General features: G+C 36.9%; 3 protein-coding genes across 3 annotated transcripts; all 3 read left to right on the plus strand.

The window, feature by feature from the left end:
* Positions 1-716: 716 nt before the first annotated feature.
* On the plus strand, positions 717-10,316 carry LOC131602764 (G-type lectin S-receptor-like serine/threonine-protein kinase RKS1). Its single transcript, XM_058874952.1, has 9 exons — positions 717-1,199; positions 1,606-2,648; positions 2,741-2,869; positions 3,887-4,053; positions 4,188-4,398; positions 4,850-5,087; positions 5,173-5,323; positions 5,417-5,467; positions 10,060-10,316. Exons 1-9 carry the CDS (start codon positions 742-744, stop codon positions 10,309-10,311), a joined length of 2,700 nt encoding a protein of 899 aa, XP_058730935.1. The 5' UTR covers positions 717-741; the 3' UTR covers positions 10,312-10,316.
* A 7,317-nt stretch (positions 10,317-17,633) lies between these two features.
* LOC131602763 (G-type lectin S-receptor-like serine/threonine-protein kinase RKS1) lies at positions 17,634-18,191 on the plus strand. The gene has a single exon (XM_058874951.1). It carries the CDS (start codon positions 17,634-17,636, stop codon positions 18,189-18,191), a length of 558 nt encoding a protein of 185 aa, XP_058730934.1.
* A 31-nt stretch (positions 18,192-18,222) lies between these two features.
* LOC131602762 (G-type lectin S-receptor-like serine/threonine-protein kinase RKS1) lies at positions 18,223-20,586 on the plus strand. The gene is made up of 5 exons (XM_058874950.1): positions 18,223-18,378; positions 18,513-18,723; positions 19,381-19,618; positions 19,705-19,855; positions 19,933-20,586. The coding sequence occupies exons 1-5, from the start codon at positions 18,223-18,225 to the stop codon at positions 20,233-20,235; spliced, it is 1,059 nt and encodes a 352-aa protein (XP_058730933.1). The 3' UTR covers positions 20,236-20,586.
* Positions 20,587-20,605: the final 19 nt, after the last annotated feature.

Below are 20,605 nucleotides of genomic sequence, written 5' to 3' on the forward strand. Positions count from 1 at the left end.
TATTTTGACTGCCTGAATGCGTCAAAAGATCGAAATCGCTAGCTTGCTGCTTGGATTGCTTGTTCATCAGAGGAGGAATGATATGGTCAAGCACGTTGTGAACGCGTGCTTGCACCTTAAAGAAGGCAGACCACGACAGATACAGATAAGAGTCATAGTCCAACATCACCAGTATAATTGTTGTGTCGTTGTTAGCGAAAACGGAGTGAAAAGTTTTTTCTTCGTATTTTGGTTTTGTCGTTGACCAAGTGTTATCAACATGATTTGGGAGGAACCATGTCTAGCAATGGAGGTTTATAGATTGATGGCGGTGAGAAAGAGTTTGAGTGATACCAGGCAAAAATGTGATTCCTTGAATATTATTGATTTGTAATCTGATACATATACAATGATTTACCAAACCTATTTCAAAAACTAATAATATATAATAACTACTATAATTTTATATCAAATCATTGTACACTAATTATAGATGGAATCTATTGTATTCTATTGTCTATTAAATAATAATAATACTACTTACTACTATAGATAACATAATATAGAAAAGTTTGTTTATGTCCAAAAAGTAAATGTAGTTTTACTTTCTTTTTTTTTTTCTCAATTGTATAATTTAATTTAAGCTTGACACGCATGTTTAAGAAAGTCAATCGTGCTTCCTACAAGTCATTGGTCCAACACGTATGAATAATTCTTGGCTGAGAATTGTTGGCGTAGTTGCATAAAATACCTCAGTTGACTATGTCATTGGTCATTGCTCCATTGTATGGAAAATTAATGGCTTCAAAGTCAAGTGATTATGTACTATTGAAGAGTAAAATTTATGTCAGTTACAATATATCAACTCAATTTGCTCCTCCAAGACTAAAATACAACAGCAACTCAATGGACTATGCAAATAATCTTGTCTACCTTGTCATAAACCAGAATCATAGATATAATAATTTGCTGCTAAACTCTTTGCTTATACTCCTTTTGACATTCTCTTTTTGCTCTTGTTCTTCTGATACCATATCTATTCATAATCCCATAAGAGATGGTGGTGATCTTCTCGTTTCTAAATCTAAAACATTTGCGCTTGGATTCTTCACTCCTGGAAAATCCACCTCTCGCTATCTTGGAATTTGGTACTACAATAACAATTTGCCAAATCCAACTGTTGTTTGGGTTGCAAATAGAGATAGTCCAATCAATGACACTTCTGGAATCAGGGACGGACCCAAAGCCAAGCTTGTGGGTGTCCTTGCCCCCACTATAATTTAATTAATTTATATGCATGCATATATCCATGTATCATTTCTTTGTATTTATTTCATATACTACATATACTACAAATTTATAATCATTGTATTGTGTCTAAAAAACAAAAAATGTTGGCTCATATGCCAAGAAGGCCGACCATATAAATCTTTCAAAGTAGCATCACTATAGAAATATACTAGTATCTCAATTAGGTGCACTTCAACATTTTCACAATTATTTTAAAGATAAAAAGTTTAATAACTTTAAAATATTTAAGAAGTGATACATATTTATATTTTAAAAAAATATTATAATTCTATTTTAATTTGGCCCCCACAATATAAAATTTCTGGGTCCGTCCCTGTCTGGAATCCTATCAATCGACCCGAGTGGAAATCTAGTACTCCACCACAACCTTAGCACCATTCCCATTTGGTCTAGCAATGTTTCAATTCCACAATCACAAACAAATAACAACAGTATTGTTATAGCTCAACTATCAGATTTAGCAAACTTTGTTCTCATGCTAAACAACAGCAAAACTGTTTTCTGGGAAAGCTTTGATCATCCAACAGACACCATGCTTTCATATCAAAGGGTTGGTTTTGATAGAAAATCTAATCAAAGCTGGTTCCTTCAATCCTGGAAGACAGATGATGACCCTGGAAAAGGTGCATATACTTTAAAATTCAGCACTGTTGGTAAACCTCAGTTGTTTATATATAACCGGAACAATCCTTTGTGGCGTGGTGGCCCTTGGAATGGAGAACTATTAGCAGGTGTGCCAAACCTTAAACGAGATATGGCCCTTTTTAACGTTACTTTGGTTGAAGATGACAACTATTTAGCACTCACCTATAACATGCTTGATAAGTCTGTCATTACTAGCATAGTGCTTGAGAAATCTGGTTTCCTTCAATCATTCACATGGGACAGTCAAAAGAGTCAATGGAGCCCGTACTTGTCTGAACCAACAAACCAATGTGATAACTATGGAACATGTGGATCAAATAGTAATTGTGATCCTTTGAACTTGGAGAGCTTTAAGTGTTCTTGTTTACCTGGTTTTGAACCCAAATATCCACGTGATTGGTATGATAGTAGAATCGGGTCCGGAGGATGTGTAAGGAAGAAAGGTGTATCTGTTTGTAGGAACGGAGAAGGGTTTGTCAAAGTTGTAAGCTTGAAAGTTCCTGATACATCTGTGGCAGTTGTTAAAGGTGGTTTAAGTTTGGAAGAATGTGAGAAAGAATGCTTGAGAAACTGCTCTTGTACTGCCTATGCCGTTGATGATGTGACAAATGGTGGAAGTGGTTGTTTGGCATGGTATGGGAATTTAATGGACATTCAGAAACTCAGTGATCAAGGCCAAGATTTGTTTTTACGCGTCGATAAAGTTGAACTAGGTAAGATATTTCCTCCCACTGTGGTTTTCTTCATAGATTTGACACCGTTTAGGTGCAGTTAGGACTTATTTAGACTCATTTCTTCTTATCAGCTAATTACTACACAAAAAGCAAAGGAGCCCTTGATAAAAAGAGGTTGGCTGCAATTCTGGTAGCTTCTATTGTTGTAACTGTTCTCCTCCTCTCCTGTGTGTATTGCAGGTGGAAGAAAAAAAGAAAGGGTATGTGATTTATTTAAAAGGATGATGTCATTTGTTCATAATACTTCATTATTATTTGCAATTTGTGTTACAAAAAAGTGTCATTATTTTTATGTTCAAGTATGACATGTTATGTGGTATTTTAATGTTTTCTTCTGGTAAAGGCAAAATGAATTTTATTCATATGACAAATTTCTTACTAGCACAAGTCAACGCATGTCCTGCTACTCCTACCTAAATAGTATATGTTGTGTCCCTGTTTCACCCAATTCTTTCCATTTCCATAACATCAGCCACATCTACCTTTTCCATATATTTAGAGTACCGGGTTAATTTTTGCTGTCATGAGCCACCTTCACCTATGTTTTCCAGACATCAACCATTGTCCACCATTAACAAAATTAACCATGTTTTTGTCTTGCAATGACTGTATGGTTACCACCTTGAGAATCACCTCAAGACCGAATCACCTCAATTTCACTTCAACAAAATCAGAATAGCCCAAATGCCATTAAAAACCAGAGAAAAAAAGCAGCAGTAAGAGCCAAAAAAAATAGCTCCAAAACAGCTCCAAATCATCAATTGTTAGTCCCAAATACCACAAAACTAATAGGAAATCCAGCGCTACTAACCACAAAAAATGGTCCCCAGCAGCCCCAAATTATGGACAGAACCACACCATATCCCAATACTATTGTCAGATTCAAATCCACCTCCCAGTCTCATATTTCTGCTGACAAGAGATCCTATGATTCATTATGGCAGAAGAAGTTTTCTCCTTATATACCATTTTTATAACCCATACACATCAGCACCAATTAAATCTTCTCCATTCAAATCGAGTTTAGCACTAAAGGGGACTGATTTATGCCAAATTATTTTGTCAAAGTATTAGCATTTTAACCAAGTTTTGGAGAGTTTCTCAGTCATCTCCTATATGCTCAAATATGTTAAAATAAACTGCTGGAAGCATGTATCCAGAAACCTCCCGTTTACGCGGTAGATTTAGATCTTATCTAATATTATTTGTAACTTCAGATATGATGCTGCATTTAAGCCAAGATTTCTCTGGAGAAGAGAATGATGCTCAAAGCAACACACATCCAAATCTACCATTTTTCAATTTTAAAACAATTATGAAAGCTACTGGAAATTGTGGTCATGAGAATAAACTTGGACAAGGTGGATTTGGCTCTGTCTATAAGGTAAGTGAAACTCTACATTAAGCTACTGATGCAAGAAAACATAGCATCCTTCACTTCTTTATATTCACTTCAATCACCTAATAGAAAAATGAGGGGAAAATAGTGAAATGGGATTTAACTGATAAATGTTTCAGGGTTGCTTGGTTGATGGACAAGAGATAGCAGTGAAAAGATTATCCAAAGATTCAGGTCAAGGCAAAGAAGAGTTTAAAAATGAAGTTAGACTTTTAGTTAAACTCCAACACAGAAATCTAGTGAGATTGCTCGGTTGCTGCTTTGAAAAAGAAGAAAGGATGCTAGTTTACGAATACCTACCAAACAAAAGCCTAGACTTCTTTATATTCGGTATGCTAACTCTCACCCGTTGTCTCTCTAGCTTGAATAAACTTGTATTTAGACATGCATAAAGCATAGTGAACCGTGGCTGAATTGGGGAGAGAAATCGGCCCATTACTCGTAGGGATGTTGCTAAAATAAATGGGTTAATTGTAATCAATTATAATGTTTAGATGCCTAAACACGAGACGAGATTGAAAATTTTACATATATTCCTAAAACTCCTTGTCAAGAACAAGCTGATTGATTCAGCATATAATCTAATCTTCTCTACTTGTCAGTTTCCTAAACTTCTATATTTTCATTGTTAAGTGGAAATTTATGACTTCCTGATATTTAACTATAGTTATATTTTCTTTTTACATTCTATATTTTGATAAACTCCTATGAATTTAAACTCAATATGCTGTTGATTTTCCCATTATGTTCAATCTCTAAAAACTTCAATTGTTCAACTCAGATCTAAACCAAAGGTCGTCATTGGATTGGAGTAAGCGTTTTGAAATTATTTGTGGGGTTGCTAGAGGTGTGTTATATCTTCATCAAGATTCGAGGCTGAAAATAATTCATAGAGATCTGAAAGCCAGCAACGTTCTCCTTGATGCAGCAATGAATCCCAAAATCTCAGATTTTGGTATGGCTAGAATATTTGGAGAGGACGAAATCCAAGAAAGAACAAAAAGATTGGTTGGAACATAGTATGTGTCATACCCTTATAATCATTAGTATTATAGAGATGGATCTGTAATTTTTATGATGGTCTAACTATTGGTACAATTACAGTGGATATATGGCACCAGAATATGCTATGGAAGGACTATATTCAACAAAATCTGATGTCTTCAGTTATGGGGTCTTGCTACTAGAAATTATTGCTGGACAAAGAAACACACATTGTGAAACAGGAAGAGCATCCCCAAATTTAATTGGACGTGTAAGTTATAATAATAAAAAGTAGCCCTAAAGTTGGCCAACTCTTTAATGATATATGATGTAGTTATTTAAAGACTGTGTTGTGCATTTGTAGGTGTGGACACTATGGACAGAAGGAAAGGCCTTGGATACAGTTGATCCAACACTAAACTGTCAATGGAATTTATTAGCAGAATAATGACATAGTTGATTTCCTCATTATTACAAAATATTGATTATTATTAGCTGTAATTATGTAATTATTTAGCATCTCCTTAATTAAGGAAATAGATTGTATACACTAGTTATATATAGAGAAATAAGACAACAGAAGAAAAAGACAGTTTGATAATACGTGTTTGACATGGTATCAGTCTAGGTTTCGATCCTACCCTAATTCAGTCTTAGTTTCTTGTCTTTCTCGAATCTGTCCAGATCTAGTTTTTTTGTCCTCTCTTGTCATTTTTCTCGACCTCATGTCTACCGAAAAGTATGACAAATATGATATTTTGTTCATTCGCCTGAATGACAAGAACTATTCAGCTTGGGCATTTCAGTTCCAGATTTTTGTCACTGGTAAGGATCTTTGGGGTCATGTTGATGGCACCAAACCTTCCCCTGACAAAGAGAAGCACAAGGAAGACCATGCCAAATGGATAGTCAAAGATGCTCAAGTCATGGCATGGATCATAGGCTCTGTTGATCCTACCATTGTTCTCAATCTTCGGCCATTTAACACTGCAGCAAAGATGTGGGCCTATCTAAAGAAAGTATACAGCCAAAATAACGCAGCTCGTAGATTCCAGCTAGAACACGACATTGCCATTTCTCAACAGGATAGTCTCTCAATTTCTGAATTTTATTCTCATTTTATCAATCTCTGGGCTGAATACACTGACATTGTCTATGAAGATTTGTCAACTACCGATCAAATTGCAGTGCGAAAAGTTCACGAAACTACTCAAAGAGATCAATTTCTTATGAAACTGAGATCTGATTTTGAAGGTATCCGGTCCAATCTCATGAATAGAGCCACTGTCCCCACCTTGGATGCATGCTTTAATGAGCTTCTTCGTGAAGAACAGCGCCTCCTAACTCAAACAACAATGGAACAACATAAATCGTCTTCGATTCCGATTGCATACGCTGTACAAGGCAAGCCTAGAGGACGTGATATGAGTGCTGTCCAATGTTTCTGCTGCAAAGGACTTGGACATTTTGCTTCACACTGTCCTAACAAGTTCTGTAACTATTGCAAAAAAGACGGTCACATCATTAAGGAATGCCCTATAAGACCACCAAAGAAAACTGTACCCGCTTTTACTGCCTGTGTTGGTTCCTCTTCTGCAACTGGTAGTGTGGATCAGATTGCTTCCACCAACGTCCAGAACATGACTCCTGAAATGGTTCAACAAATGATAATTTCAGCTTTTTCTGCTTTAGGAATTTCAGGTAAACCTTCTCCTCCCTGTTCTCCTTGGTATTTTGACTCTGGGGCCTCAAATCATATGACCAACAATGTTGATACTCTTACAAACGTTACAAGATATTTTGGTGATCTTCAAATTCACACGGCTGATGGGAATAATTTACCTATCACAGAAATTGGTGACATTTCCTCCTCTTTAACCAATGTTTATGTTTCCCCTAGTCTCACTAGTAATCTTATTTCTGTCGGACAATTGGTTGATAATAATTGCCGAGTTGAATTCTCAAAATCTGGTTGTCTTGTGCAGGATCAACACTCAGGGAAACTGATCGCGAAGGGGCCTAAAGTTGGACGTCTTTTTCCTCTTTATTTATCTTTGTCTCCACGCTCTTTATTGCATTTTGTTTCTTGTAATTCTGCTACTGTTGATTTTCAAATATGGCATAAGCGTCTTGGTCACCCAAATTCATATGTACTTCATGACTTAGTGAAATCTGGTGTTCTTGGTAATAAAAATTCTCCTTCTTTTAGTGTTGTTCAATTTGATTGCAATTCTTGTAAACTTGGTAAAAGTAAAATTCTACCATTTCCGATTCATCAATCAAATATGAATCAACCTTTTGATATGATTCATAGTGATTTATGGGGAATATCACCAGTTATATCTCATGCGAATTACAAATATTTTATCACTTTTATTGACGACTATAGTCGTTTCACATGGGTCTATTTTTTGCGCTCGAAAAATGAAGCATTTTCTGCTTTCAAAAAATTTCTAGCTTATGTTCAAACTCAATTTTCTTCCAAAATCAAAATTTTGCGCTCTGACAATGGGGGGGAATACACATCTCATTTGTTCCAAGATTTCTTGCAGGTCAATGGAATTTTATCTCAGAGGTCGTGTCCTTCGACACCTCAACAAAATGGGGTGGCTGAAAGAAAAAATCGACATCTTCTTGATGTCGTTCGTACACTCATGTTGGAATCCTTTACGCCACCACGATTTTGGTGTGAAGCTCTCTCCACTGCTGCCCACCTTATTAATCGGTTACCCTCTCAATCTTTAAATAATGATTCTCCTTTCTCACGACTTTTTGGTCACACGCCCATTTATTCCAATCTGCGCACTTTTGGTTGTGTGTGCTATGTTCATCTTCTCCCACAAGAACGCACTAAGCTCACAGCTCAATCTGTTAAATGTGCTTTTCTTGGTTACTCAACCAACCAAAAAGGTTTTCTATGCTATGATCCTAATCTACGTAGGATTCGGGTTTCTAGAAATGTCATATTTCAAGAAAATACATATTTTTTTACAACTCATCAAGATACTCTCCCTTCTACATGCAAGTCTATTTTGCCATTGTTTTCTAATGTTTCTGCAGGAGAATCAACACCTAAACCTTTATTGGTTTACCAAAGACGTCCGGCTGTTCTACCCAATACCAGGCCCCCTCTTGATCAATCTCTGGCTGCTGGTCCAGTACTGAATCCAGAACCAGCTCCCATACGTCGCAGTACTCGCGTTGGTAAACCTCCGGAAAAATATGGTTTTTCTTCCCATTTGTCTTTAACAGCTACTTTAGCATCTGTTCCTATTCCTTCTTCCTATAAGCAGGCCATGGAGCACAACTCATGGCGAGAAGCTGTTGAAGCAGAACTTCTAGCACTTGAAGAAAATCAGACATGGGAGGTTGTTTCATGTCCTCCATCTGTTAAACCTCTTGGCAGTAAATTTGTGTTCACTATAAAGCTTCGCTCAGATGGATCAATAGATCGTTACAAGGCTAGGCTAGTTGTTCTCGGAAATAAGCAAGAATTTGGTCTTGACTATGAGGAGACTTTTGCACCTGTGGCCAAGATGACTACCGTGCGTATTATTCTTTCCATTGCAGCATCCAAATCTTGGCACCTACACTAGATGGATGTAAAGAACGCGTTTCTACACGGTGACCTCAAGGAAGAAGTTTACATCAAACTCCCTACAGGTATGCCTTGTTCATCGCCTAATGCTGTTTGCAAACTGAAGCGTTCTTTATATGGATTGAAACAGGCCCCAAGAGTATGGTTTGAAAAATTCAGAACAACACTCCTTGGCTTTTCATTCACACAGAGTCGGTACGATCCCTCCCTTTTTATACAAAACACCTCCAAGGGAATTGTGTTACTCTTGGTATATGTGGATGATATTGTAGTCACTGGATCTGATCAAGAGTCTATCTCAACAATCAAGAAACTGTTGCAGTCCACGTTTCACATGAAAGATCTTGGCCAACTAACTTACTTCTTGGGATTAGAAGTGCAATATCAACAAGAAGGCATTTATGTTACCCAACACAAATATGTACATGATCTGATTAAGCTCGCTGGTCTTGCCAATGCAACTATGGTTGACAGCCCTATGGAAGTAAATGTAAAATATCGACGGGATGAAGGTACACTTTTACAAGACCCGACTGTTTATAGAAAACTTGTGGGAAGTCTTATCTACCTAACCATTACACGACCAGACATCTCGTTTGCTGTCCACACAGTAAGCAAATTCATGCAATCCCCTCGGCACTTGCATCTTTCAGCAGTCCACCGTATTATTAGATACCTCGTCGGCACCTCCAATCGTGGTATATTCTTCCCCGTTGGTGCATCTCCACAACTCCAAGCCTACAGCGATGCCGATTGGGCCGGATGTCCAGACACTAGGAAATCTACTACGGGATGGTGTATGTTTTTAGGCAATGCACCAATTTCATGGAAATGTAAGAAACAAGACTCAGTCTCTAAGTCATCCACTGAATCAGAATATCGCGCCATGTCTGCAGCATGCTCTGAGATTATTTGGTTGCGTGGTCTTCTGTCAGAGATTGGTATTTCACAAACACAACCAACTTCGTTGCATGCTGACAATACAAGTGCCATACAAATTGCAGCAAATCCTGTTTATCATGAACGGACAAAACACATAGAAGTTGATTGTCACTCCATCCGGGAAGCTTACGATCGTAGAGTTATCACGCTACCTCATGTCTCCACTTCTGTTCAAATTGCAGACATATTCACCAAACCTTTGACACGTCAGCGTCATAATTTCCTTGTCAGCAAATTGATGTTGATAGATTTACCAACATCAATTTGAGGGGGGATGTCAATGGAATTTATTAGCAGAATAATGACATAGTTGATTTCCTCATTATTACAAAATATTGATTATTATTAGCTGTAATTATGTAATTATTTAGCATCTCCTTAATTAAGGAAATAGATTGTATACACTAGTTATATATAGAGAAATAAGACAACAGAAGAAAAAGACAGTTTGATAATACGTGTTTGACATAAACCAGTCTTATCCTCCTGCTATAGTTCTGAGATGCATTCAAATTGGACTCTTGTGTGTGCAAGAAAATGCCATGAATAGACCATCAATGTTAGAAGTTGTTTTCATGCTACGCAATGAAACACTTCTTTCCCACCCTCAAAAACCAGCATTCTTATGTGATGGCATCCAAAACTGGCAAGAGTCATCAACTTCAGGAGGAGGATCTTCAATAAATGAAGTAACAGAAACTACTATCAGTGCTCGCTAGAAGCTGCTTTGATCAAATATTTAATACTTCATAATTTCCTATTAGAATTGAGTTTGTAGACATTTCTAGAGGCTCTTGAGAACTTTCCAAGGTATATCAAACATGCTTACGGAGTTTGTGATTGACAATCTTTCAGATTTTGAAGTTCACAACCTTACAATGTTTGAGTGTTGATGATGTAAGCATAACTGGTTCTATAATGGTCTTGCTGGTTTCTTTATCAATTTATGCTTATAGTGCTTAAAGAATGGTGTTAGGTTTAGTGCTATATTGTAGTGGTTTGTATCAAGGCTTCTTACAATATAATTTGTGATATGACTATTGATCCTCATTGTTCTTTGTTGATTGTATCTATTTAGTTGGAGAATAGGTCTATTCTGTTAGAGCTTTTTACTAAAAAAAATTATAATGTGGTCCTACTTGTAAATGTCAAGCAAATAATAAAATTTCTTCTTTCTTTTCAGTTTTTCTTTTTATCTTTCTTGTTATTATGCAGGTTCATCGCTTTGCTGTCAAATGTTGACACGGTATCAATAGCAAGAGATTGCTCTGATTTCATTTTGCCCATATCCACTACGCGTCATCAATTGATTGTTTGTGGAGATTGAAATCGTATCTTCATCCTCTTATATGATATTCATCAAGAGAATTATTTCAATTTTTCGTTTCACTTTATCTGTCTTCAAGAGGAGATATACGCTCTTAAGCAAGAAGATCAGAGCATCACTCAATACTTCACCATACTCAAGAAATCAAGAAATTTCGCCCCGTTCCAACATGGACGTATAACCCTAACTACAATTGTCAACTCCTGTTTCAGCCTGAATCATGTTTCTCAAAAATTAGGGTAGAATGAATTGATTTTCTTATATGAATTATGCTGAGAATACATCAGTCATATATACAAGGCTAGAAAGCTATTTTAGGAAATACAATAACACCTAAACTATCAGATCCCTATGATTCAGGGATATTTCCTTCATACACTATAATTGTAATCTGCTAAATAAGGAAATACTACAACTAATAAAACACCGATTCTGACAGAAATAATACAGCTAATAAAACAAATTCTAACACTCCCCCTCAAGCTGGTGAATAGGTATTTTCCATTCCCAGCTTGGAAACAATCTTCTCAAAGTTGTTGCTATTCAGCCCCTTCGTTAGAATATCTGCAAGGTTGTCTTGTGAGGAGACATATGGAGTGCAGATCAGGCCACTGTCTAATTTTTCTTTGATAAAATGTCTGTCAACTTCAATATGTTTGGTTCTATCATGCTGCACTGGGTTATGGGCTATGCTAATAGCAGATTTGTTATCACAATAAAGTCTCATTGGTTCGTCCAACTTTATTCTTAAGTCTTCAAAGATGATCTTCAACCACAATAGCTCACATATCCCTTGTGCCATTGCCCTGAATTCTGCTTTAGCACTGGATCTAGCCACCACACTTTGTTTTTTACTCTTCCAAGTCACAAGATTCCCTCCAAGGAAAGTGCAATATCCTGTAGTCGACCTCCTATCCACAATCGACCCTGCATAGTCTGCATCTGTATATGCTTCAAGACTTACACTCCTATTCCGTTCGAACAGAATTCCTCTGCCTGGGGTCCCTTTCAAATATTGCACAATTCTTAGTGCAGCTTGTAAGTGAACCTCCTTCGGTTGGTGCATGAACTGGCTGACTAGACTCACAGCGAATGCAACATCAGGTCTAGTGTGAGATAAATATATCAGTCTACCAACTAGTCTTTGATACATTTCCTTGTCAACTGCAGTATCTTCTTCTACATTTCCCAACTTCAGGTTTGGATCAATTGGTGTACTTGCAGGCTTGCATGCTGTCTTACCAGTCTCTTTCAACAAATCAGTGATGTATTTCTGTTGAGATATGAAGATTCCCTTTTTAGAATGAGCCACTTCAATTCCCAAAAAATACTTCAATTTTCCCAAGGTCTTAATTTCAAATTCCTGCGCTAGATGTTGGCTTAACAGTTGTTGCTCCTCCTCATCATCACCTGTCACTATAATATCATCCACATAAACCAGTAGCACTGTTACTCCCCCTGAATTAGAGTGTTTAATGAACAAAGTGTGGTCTCCTTGACTCTGTTTGAAGCCCAGACCTATCATAACTTTAGTAAACCTACCAAACCACGCTCGTGGTGATTGTTTCAGCCCGTACAATGCCTTTTTTAGCTTGCAAACAGTGTTGGCAGCGTTTTTTCCACCATATCCAGGGGCAATTCCATGTAAATCTCCTCTTCAAGTTCTCCATGGAGGAATGCATTTTTAACATCAAATTGTTGCAAGTTCCAACCATAATTAGCCGCTAGGGATAATATCACCCTAACTGTATTCATTTTTGCAACTGGAGCAAATGTTTCCATGTAATCCACTCCATAAGTTTGAGTGAATCCCTTAGCTACTAACCTTGCTTTATACCTCTCAATGGATCCATCAGCCTTGTATTTTATAGTATATACCCATTTGCATCCTACTGGTTTTTTTCCATTTGGGAGAGTAACCAAATCCCAGGTGCTATTCTTTTTTAATGCTTCCATTTCCAAGTCCATGGCTTGTTTCCATTTCCTATCAGTCAATGCCTCAGATAGGGAAGTAGGTGTGGCTGTAGTGTTTAGGCTTGTGAGGAAGGCTTTATGGGTAGGTGAGAAGTTTTTAAATGATAGGTAATTGGCTAGAGGGTAAAGTGGCTTGGTGGTACATTTCCTAGTCTCTTTCCTAAGGGCAATTGGAATATCTAGGTCCTCATGAAGTGGTGCTGAATCGGATTCGGGTTCCTGTACAGTGGCGAAATCAGAGATTGATTCAGTGGAGATTAAAGGATCAAGAGTAGTTACCTCATGTAATGTTGGGTTGGATTCTTGGACATGGACAGATTCTGGAATGGCCTTTGTCTTCTTTGTATAAACCAGCTTTTTCCCAAATCTTACATCAACTCCATCTTGAGTGGACTTAATGGGTTGAGCCTCTTTCTCAGAAGTTGCCTCCTTCTCAGAAGTTGTTACACTTCTATTCCCTACTTCTGGTCCTAAACTTAAGTCAGGGAGCATAAGGAGATCATCTTCCTTTCTTGTATTCTCCCCCTGAAGATGATCTTGGTGGAAGTAACTTTCTTGCTCAGAAAAGGTGACATCTCTGGACACAGAGAATTTTTTGGATGGTGGGTGGTAGCATTTATATCCCTTTTGTGTGGATGAGTATCCTATGAAAACACATTTTAAGGCTCTAGGATCAAGTTTACCTCTATCACCACTGTGGACATGGATAAAAGATACACACCCAAATATTCTTGGAACGAGTTGAATGGATGTGGACACATTAGGATAGAAAGAAGACAGAACCTCCATAGGACTTTTTGAGGCTAGAATACTAGAAGGTAGTCTATTAATTAGATAACATGCAGTCAAAACAGCTTCTCCCCAAAACCTTTTAGGAACCTTATGTTGAAAAAGAAGAGCCCGAGTTTGGTCTAGTAGGTGTCCATTTTTCCTCTCAACAATCCCATTTTGTTGAGGTGTTTTGACACAAGATGACTCTTGAATGATACCTTCCTTTTGACAAAAGGAAATAAGCTCATGATTAAAGTAATCTTTGGCATTATCAGATCTAATCCTTTTAATGCTAACACCAAACTGATTTTTTACCATGGAGAAAAAATGTTGGACCACAGAGCTGATTTCGGACTTTTGTTTTAGTAAGAAAACCCATGTGACCCGAGTACAGTCATCTATAAAGGTAAGGAACCAACGGGAACCAGAAACATTTGGGACATTTGAGGGTCCCCACACATCAGTATGAATTAAATAGAAAGGGAAAGTGCTCATATTATTACTAACTGGAAAAGGTACACGCTTGTGCTTAGCAAGCTCACACACTTCACAATGAAGACTCTCGACATCTAATTTGCTACAAAGAGAAGGGAATAACATTTTTATGACTCTAAAGGAAGGATGTCCAAGACGACAATGATGTAGGAGGACTTTCTCCCTGTTGGTCTTTATTGAGTCAGAGAAAAAAGAGTTGCTATTTTGTAGGTCTGGTGGCAGATTCGAGCTGTCCAAGTAGTAAAGGCCATTCCATTCTCTAGCATGTCCAATCGTCCTCCCCGAGTGCTTGTCCTGCAGTATACAAGCATTGTCATAAAAAATAACATTACATGATAGGTCTTACATGATAAATCCATTTCCTCCTATCAATAAGGTTTTTTCTTTACTCATCCAACAAGAAAGACAACAAGTCATTTCAATTGAAGAAGAGAAACTCATTGCTCACATCAACAAACCCTACATGTAAGGTTGTTCTCAAGAGATCAAACTCAAAAACTATTCCACCAACAAAGGAAGAGGAATCGAGATTTGCACTTATTGCAACAAACTGGGTCACATAATCGAAATGTGTTTTAAGAAACACGGTCTTTCTTTGGATCTCGGCTTCCTTGAATTCCGTACTTGCACACTCTTTCCAAATTTTCTCCCTCGAGGTATTCAAGGGAGTGCAGCCATCAAACCTGAACCGAGAGCCACATTCCCCTTCTTTATGTTGGCCAACATCTTTATCTGGCATTCAGTTGGATCTAGTTTTTCCTACTCCTCGGTTAGCTCTCATGGCCAAGAGTTTCTCTTTGTAGTTGATTTAAGGTTGCTCCCTGATCAATAAATCTTTCAAGCCTCCCCTTTTTGTTCAGTCCTTCTATTGCATCTTTCAGCTCGCTGCAATCGTTCGTGTTATGGTCGTGACTTTTATAGAAACGGTAGTACTTGGATTTGTCCATCCAGGAAGATTCCCTGAGTGGATACGAGTTTTGGATCTCGGCTTCCTTGAATTCCGTATTTGCACACTCTTTCCAAATATTCTCCCTCGAGGTATTCAAGAGAGTGTGGGCATAAAATCTTGACCGCGACCTGTGTTCCCCTTCCTTATGTCGGTCAACATCTTTATTTGGCGCCTGGTTGGGTCCAGTGTTTCCCAATCCTTGGTTAGCTCCCATGTCCAAGAGTTTCTCTTTGAATTTGATGTAAGGTTGTGCCCTCATCAATAAATCTTTCAAGCTATGGACCTCCTTGAGCCCTAACTTCTCTCTAAACATGAAGTCTTGCCTCAAGTCCCTTTCAAAAATCCAGCACTTTAATCTGTCATTTGTATTCCCTACGGCCACTACCACATTGGTAAAGCGTTCAATGTATCCACGCACAGTTTCAATTTTCCCTTGAATTATCCCACTAAGCACAATCAATGTTGTGGGTTGGCTCTTCTAGGTGGTGAAAGTTTCACATAGCTCTTTCCAAGAGTCTATGATTCAACCGAGATGAGCTTTAAACCATGTCATTGATGATCCAGTCAAAATTAATGCAAAGAGCTTGCACTTTACAGCCCCACGAACGTGGTAGTAGTCCAATCGATCGTCCATGTGCTTGACGTGTTCGTCTGGATCCCCGATCCCATCGTAACTTTGAAGCTTATGAGGCTTCTCTAGTGACCTTGGAATTTTTCTCTCGAGAATGTGAGCGGACATGAGACTCCTTTTCTGCTCCAGAGTCGGATCATCTTCTTCATATCTTTCCCTCTTGCGAGGACAACGGACCTCCAGGGGAGTGTGGCTTTCACTTCCACCTTCACGACTGGGAGAAGAAGTATGGTGTCTTCGATGGTGACAGCAACTTGGTGATCTTCGAGCTTCTATTTGTGACATCGTTGATCTAATAGAAGCCGACTCTAGAATGACAATTTGATTTCTTCGGATTAACATGCTTTATGCTTTCCTCAATTCTAAGTAACCTTTTATGTAGGATTTGTGAATTCTATTGTTGTACCATTGTGTAAACATTGTTCAACAGATCAGTGGCTCCCTGCATTGTGAAGTTAGCCTGCAATAACTGAAGGTCGGGGAATGCTTCTTGTCTGGGAATCGAAGGTAGTGGTAAAGGTCTGTGTGAAGGCTCGCCTGGTGAAATTGTTGCGTTCATCTGAGGAACTGAAAAGGTTGAAATATTCTTTGGCTTTCTCTAGGTTGAACAAGATCTTGTTATGAAGGACTGAACGAAGATGCTTCCAAGGCTTGTTCGTCCACTACTAGAGGAAGAGGAAATGTATCTTTGCCAACCTTAGCAGTGATAGCTTATCGTTGAACGTCGGAACAAGTAGTCTTGGATGGCACCATAACTGATGTATTTGAGAAAGGATCTGACAGAGAGGAAGTTGAGATTCAAGAAGAGTGATCAAGAAACAGAGGTCTGAACCTCTAATTTAGAAGATTGGAACATCTAGCAAGGTTAGCATTCCAACGTTTAAGCCAATAAGATGGCGAAAAGAGAGGTTTGTGTGAGAGTAGATTTGAATAGCTGGGAAACGGTGTGCCTTTCCTTTTAAACAGGAGAAATAGTTAACAGTAGAAAGCGTAGAGTGAGGCGTGAATTACGATCAAATGTCAGATTGATATGGACGGTCGATGAAGCTTTAGTGGGTGGAATCGTCTACTTTCAGGGAAGAATGAGTATACCTATGCATTGGACCTCTCATCTTGGGTCTCACAAACAGTCCAGAACAATTTATAATCAAACTAAATTATAAATAGTATAATTTAATAATTGTAAAATCATATTAACTTAAAAATATATTAATTATAAATTTTTAAGGACTTTTTGCCTATTTTAAATTATTTCATATTATTTTTAGTTATTTAAATAATATAATATTTATTATTTAAATAATTAAAAAAACAAAATAGTAGTAATAAATAAAGGATGGTAGACTGAATAGTCCGAAGGTTTTAATTTTTTTTTTCCGTTCTGCCTTTTAGGTAAAGGGCATAGAGCATTATATAATTTTTACTTGGAAAGTTGCGTATTTGGTGACATTTTTTTATTCAAGTAGGCTATATTTTCCATTTCCTTTGGAAAATTGGAGCACTACAATAACAAATTTCCATAAAATATATAAAGATGTTGGACAAAGGTTTTTCATCTGTAAAGTTAAAATATGTATTGTTGGCCAGTAGCGTGTAGGAAAAGCATCCTTTATTATATCATTTAAAAGAGAAAACACCTCATCTAGTTTGAATGAATTTCAACTAGGAATGCTATGTCTACACAAAATTCAACGTCAATGCCCAACACTGTATACTTTTTGTTAGGTTACTAAAGAGAAGGTTGCTGTATCTGCAACCATTTCAAGGTAGAAAAAATATTGAAAAATACAAATTACTATATGGTGTTGATGTTTTTTATGTTTATATGACATTCCTATTTTCTATTTCAATTTTCTCCTCGTAAAATGCAAAAGGAGTACGTAAAAGGAACTCAATGGACTTTGCTAAATATCTTAGCTACCTTCTCAAACCTCAAAATCATAGACTTAGGGAACTCAATGGACTGCTGCTTAACTATTTGATTTTGCTCCTTTTCACGTTCACTTTTTGCTCTTGTTCTACTGATACCGTATCTGTTCACAAACCTATAAGAGATGGTGATCTTCTTGTTTCTAAATCTAAAACTTTTGCACTTGGATTCTTCACTCCTGGAAAATCCTCATCTCGCTATGTTGGAATTTGGTACTACAACTTGCCAATCCAAACTGTTGTTTGGGTTGCAAACAGAGATACTTCAATCAATGATACTTCTGGAATTCTATCAATCGACCCAAATGGGAATCTAGTACTCCACCACAACCTTAGCACCATTCCTATTTGGTCTACCAATGTTTCATTACTACAATCACAAACAAATAATACCAGTGTTATAGCTCAACTATCAGATACAGCAAACCTTATTCTGATCCTAAACAACACCAAAACTGTCGTCTGGGAAAGCTTTGATCATCCAACAGACACCATGCTTTTCAAATGGTTTACCTGGTTTTGAACCTAAATTTCCATTTGAAACTTCAGATAAAATGATGCAGCAATTAAACCAAGATTCCCCTGGAGAAGATAATGGTGCTCCACATCCAAATCTACCATTTTTCAACTTTAAGACGATAATGACAGCTACAAGAAATTGTGCTAATGAGAATAAGCTTGGACAAGGTGGATTTGGCTCAGTCTATAAGGTAAGTAAAACTCTACATTAATCTACTGATGAAAGAAGTGAGAACATCCTTCGCCTCTTTATATTCATTTCAATCACATAATAGAAAAATTATGCAAAAATAATGAAAGGGGATTTAAGTGATAAATATTTCAGGGTTGCTTGGTTAATGGACAAGAGATAGCAGTGAAAAGATTATCCAAAGATTCAGGTCAAGGCAAAGAAGAGTTTAAAACTGAAGTTACACTTTTAGTTAAACTCCAACACAGAAATCTAGTGAGATTGCTCGGTTGTTGCTTTGAAAAAAAAGAAAGGATGCTAGTTTACGAATACTTACCAAACAAAAGCCTAGACTTCTTTATATTCGGTATGTCCCTCTCACTAATTCACTCATTGTCTCTCTCTAGCCTGGATGAACTTGTATTAGATAAGCATAGATCATAGTGGCTGAATTGGCGAGGGAAATCAGCACATTACATGCAAGACTACTGCTAAAATAAATAAGGTACTAGTAATCCTTTATAATGTTTAGATAGCTAAACATGGGAGAAGATTGAGACTATTAATAGCCAAGCTACCTTAATGATTTATGAACTATTTGGATAAACAACTTAATTAGTGGTTAGAATGTAAGCACTTCTGTAGTGAAATAGAAAATATGGTCAAACTGTTTTCATATAAATTATCATGGAATGTTAATAAAAATTAGATGAAAACAGCATGGAGACATAGTATACATTGCTTCCCTAAGCTCTCTTCAACATTCTCATAAATACTTATATCAGTAGATAAGTTCAGGTAAATTGTTCATAAGCCAATCACAATGCAGTTTAATATATCCACTTAATTCTATATTTTCATGGTTAAGTGAAAATAATGGCTTCCTAATATTTAAATAAATTGTATTTCCCTTGCCCATCATATATTTTATATATTTTGATGAACTCTTATGAACTTAAGCTCAATATGAAGTTAATGTTTCCCAATATATTCAATTTCTTAAAATTTCAATTGTCTAACTCAGATCTAAACCAAAAATCATCATTGGATTGGGCTAAACGTTTTGAGATTATATGTGGGATTGCTCGAGGTGTATTATATCTTCATCAAGATTCAAGGCTTAAAATAATTCATAGAGATCTAAAAGCTAGCAATGTTCTCCTTGATGCTGCAATGAATCCCAAAATCTCAGATTTTGGTATGGCTAGAATATTTGGAGAAGATGAGATCCAAGCAAGAACAAATAGATTGGTTGGAACATAGTAAGTGTCATCCCCTTATAATCATTAGTATTATAGAGATGGGTCTATATTTTATATGATGGTCTAACAGTTTTGTATAATTGTAGTGGATATATGGCACCAGAATATGCAATGGAAGGACTATATTCAACAAAATCTGATGTCTTTAGTTATGGGGTCTTGATACTAGAAATTATTGCTGGACAAAGAAACACACGTTATGAAACAGGAAGAGCATCCCCAAATTTAATTGGACATGTAAGTTATAAAAATAAAAAGAGGTAACTCTAAAATTGGCCAATAGTTTATTTAAAGATTGTGTTGTGCGTTTGTAGGTGTGGACACTATGGACAGAAGGAAAGGCCATGGATATAGTTGATCTAGCACTAAACCAGTCTTATCCTTCTGATATAGTTCTGAAATGCATTCAAATTGGACTCATGTGTGTGCAAGAAAATGCCATGAATAGACCATCCATGTTAGAAGTTGTTTTGATGCTAGCCAATGAAACACCTCTCTTCCCACCTCAAAAACCAGCATTTGTATTAAATGGCAACCAAGTTTTGCAAGAGTCTTCAACATCAGGAGGAGGTTCTTCAATAAATGAATTAACAGAAACTACCATAAGTGCTCGTTAAAAGCTACGTTAATGAAATATGTAATTTTCCGTTCATACTTTTCCATCAGAATTGAGTTTGTAGACATTTTGAGGTTCTTTATAAAAAAAATATGTGTAGTCACTTTGTGGTACTGTGAAAGTGAATATTCGAGTATCTCTGTTTCAATAAGCTTATCAATTGGAATTGGTCTTTAACACAATGTTTTAACAGTGATTTGATGAATTTAAGATAACGTGTATCTTCCAATCACAAAAAATGCAACTAATAGAAATTGAATTAGCCAACTAACTATCTATACTAGACTCGGTGTTTGTTATTAAAAAAAACTGGTTTGCTAGACCAATTAAGTATACGTATAAAATATATAAGATCTTTGATCTTTGATCAC

Source organism: Vicia villosa, linkage group LG5 (assembly GCF_029867415.1).
Source record: "Vicia villosa cultivar HV-30 ecotype Madison, WI linkage group LG5, Vvil1.0, whole genome shotgun sequence".
Taxonomy (NCBI): domain Eukaryota; kingdom Viridiplantae; phylum Streptophyta; class Magnoliopsida; order Fabales; family Fabaceae; genus Vicia; species Vicia villosa.

Bases quoted from the DNA above. Each gene is read 5' to 3' on its own strand.
- LOC131602762 (XM_058874950.1), top strand. From the start codon at position 18,223: ATGATGCAGCAATTAAACCAAGATTCCCCTGGAGAAGATAATGGTGCT. The intron at 18,379-18,512 runs GTAAGTAAAACT...TAAATATTTCAG, and splicing joins GATTTGGCTCAGTCTATAAG to GGTTGCTTGGTTAATGGACA. The intron at 18,724-19,380 runs GTATGTCCCTCT...TGTCTAACTCAG, and splicing joins CCTAGACTTCTTTATATTCG to ATCTAAACCAAAAATCATCA.
- LOC131602764 (XM_058874952.1), top strand. From the start codon at position 742: ATGTCATTGGTCATTGCTCCATTGTATGGAAAATTAATGGCTTCAAAG. The intron at 2,870-3,886 runs GTATGTGATTTA...TTGTAACTTCAG, and splicing joins GTGGAAGAAAAAAAGAAAGG to ATATGATGCTGCATTTAAGC. The intron at 5,468-10,059 runs CTAAACTGTCAA...TACGTGTTTGAC, and splicing joins TGGATACAGTTGATCCAACA to ATAAACCAGTCTTATCCTCC.
- LOC131602763 (XM_058874951.1), top strand. From the start codon at position 17,634: ATGGACTTTGCTAAATATCTTAGCTACCTTCTCAAACCTCAAAATCAT.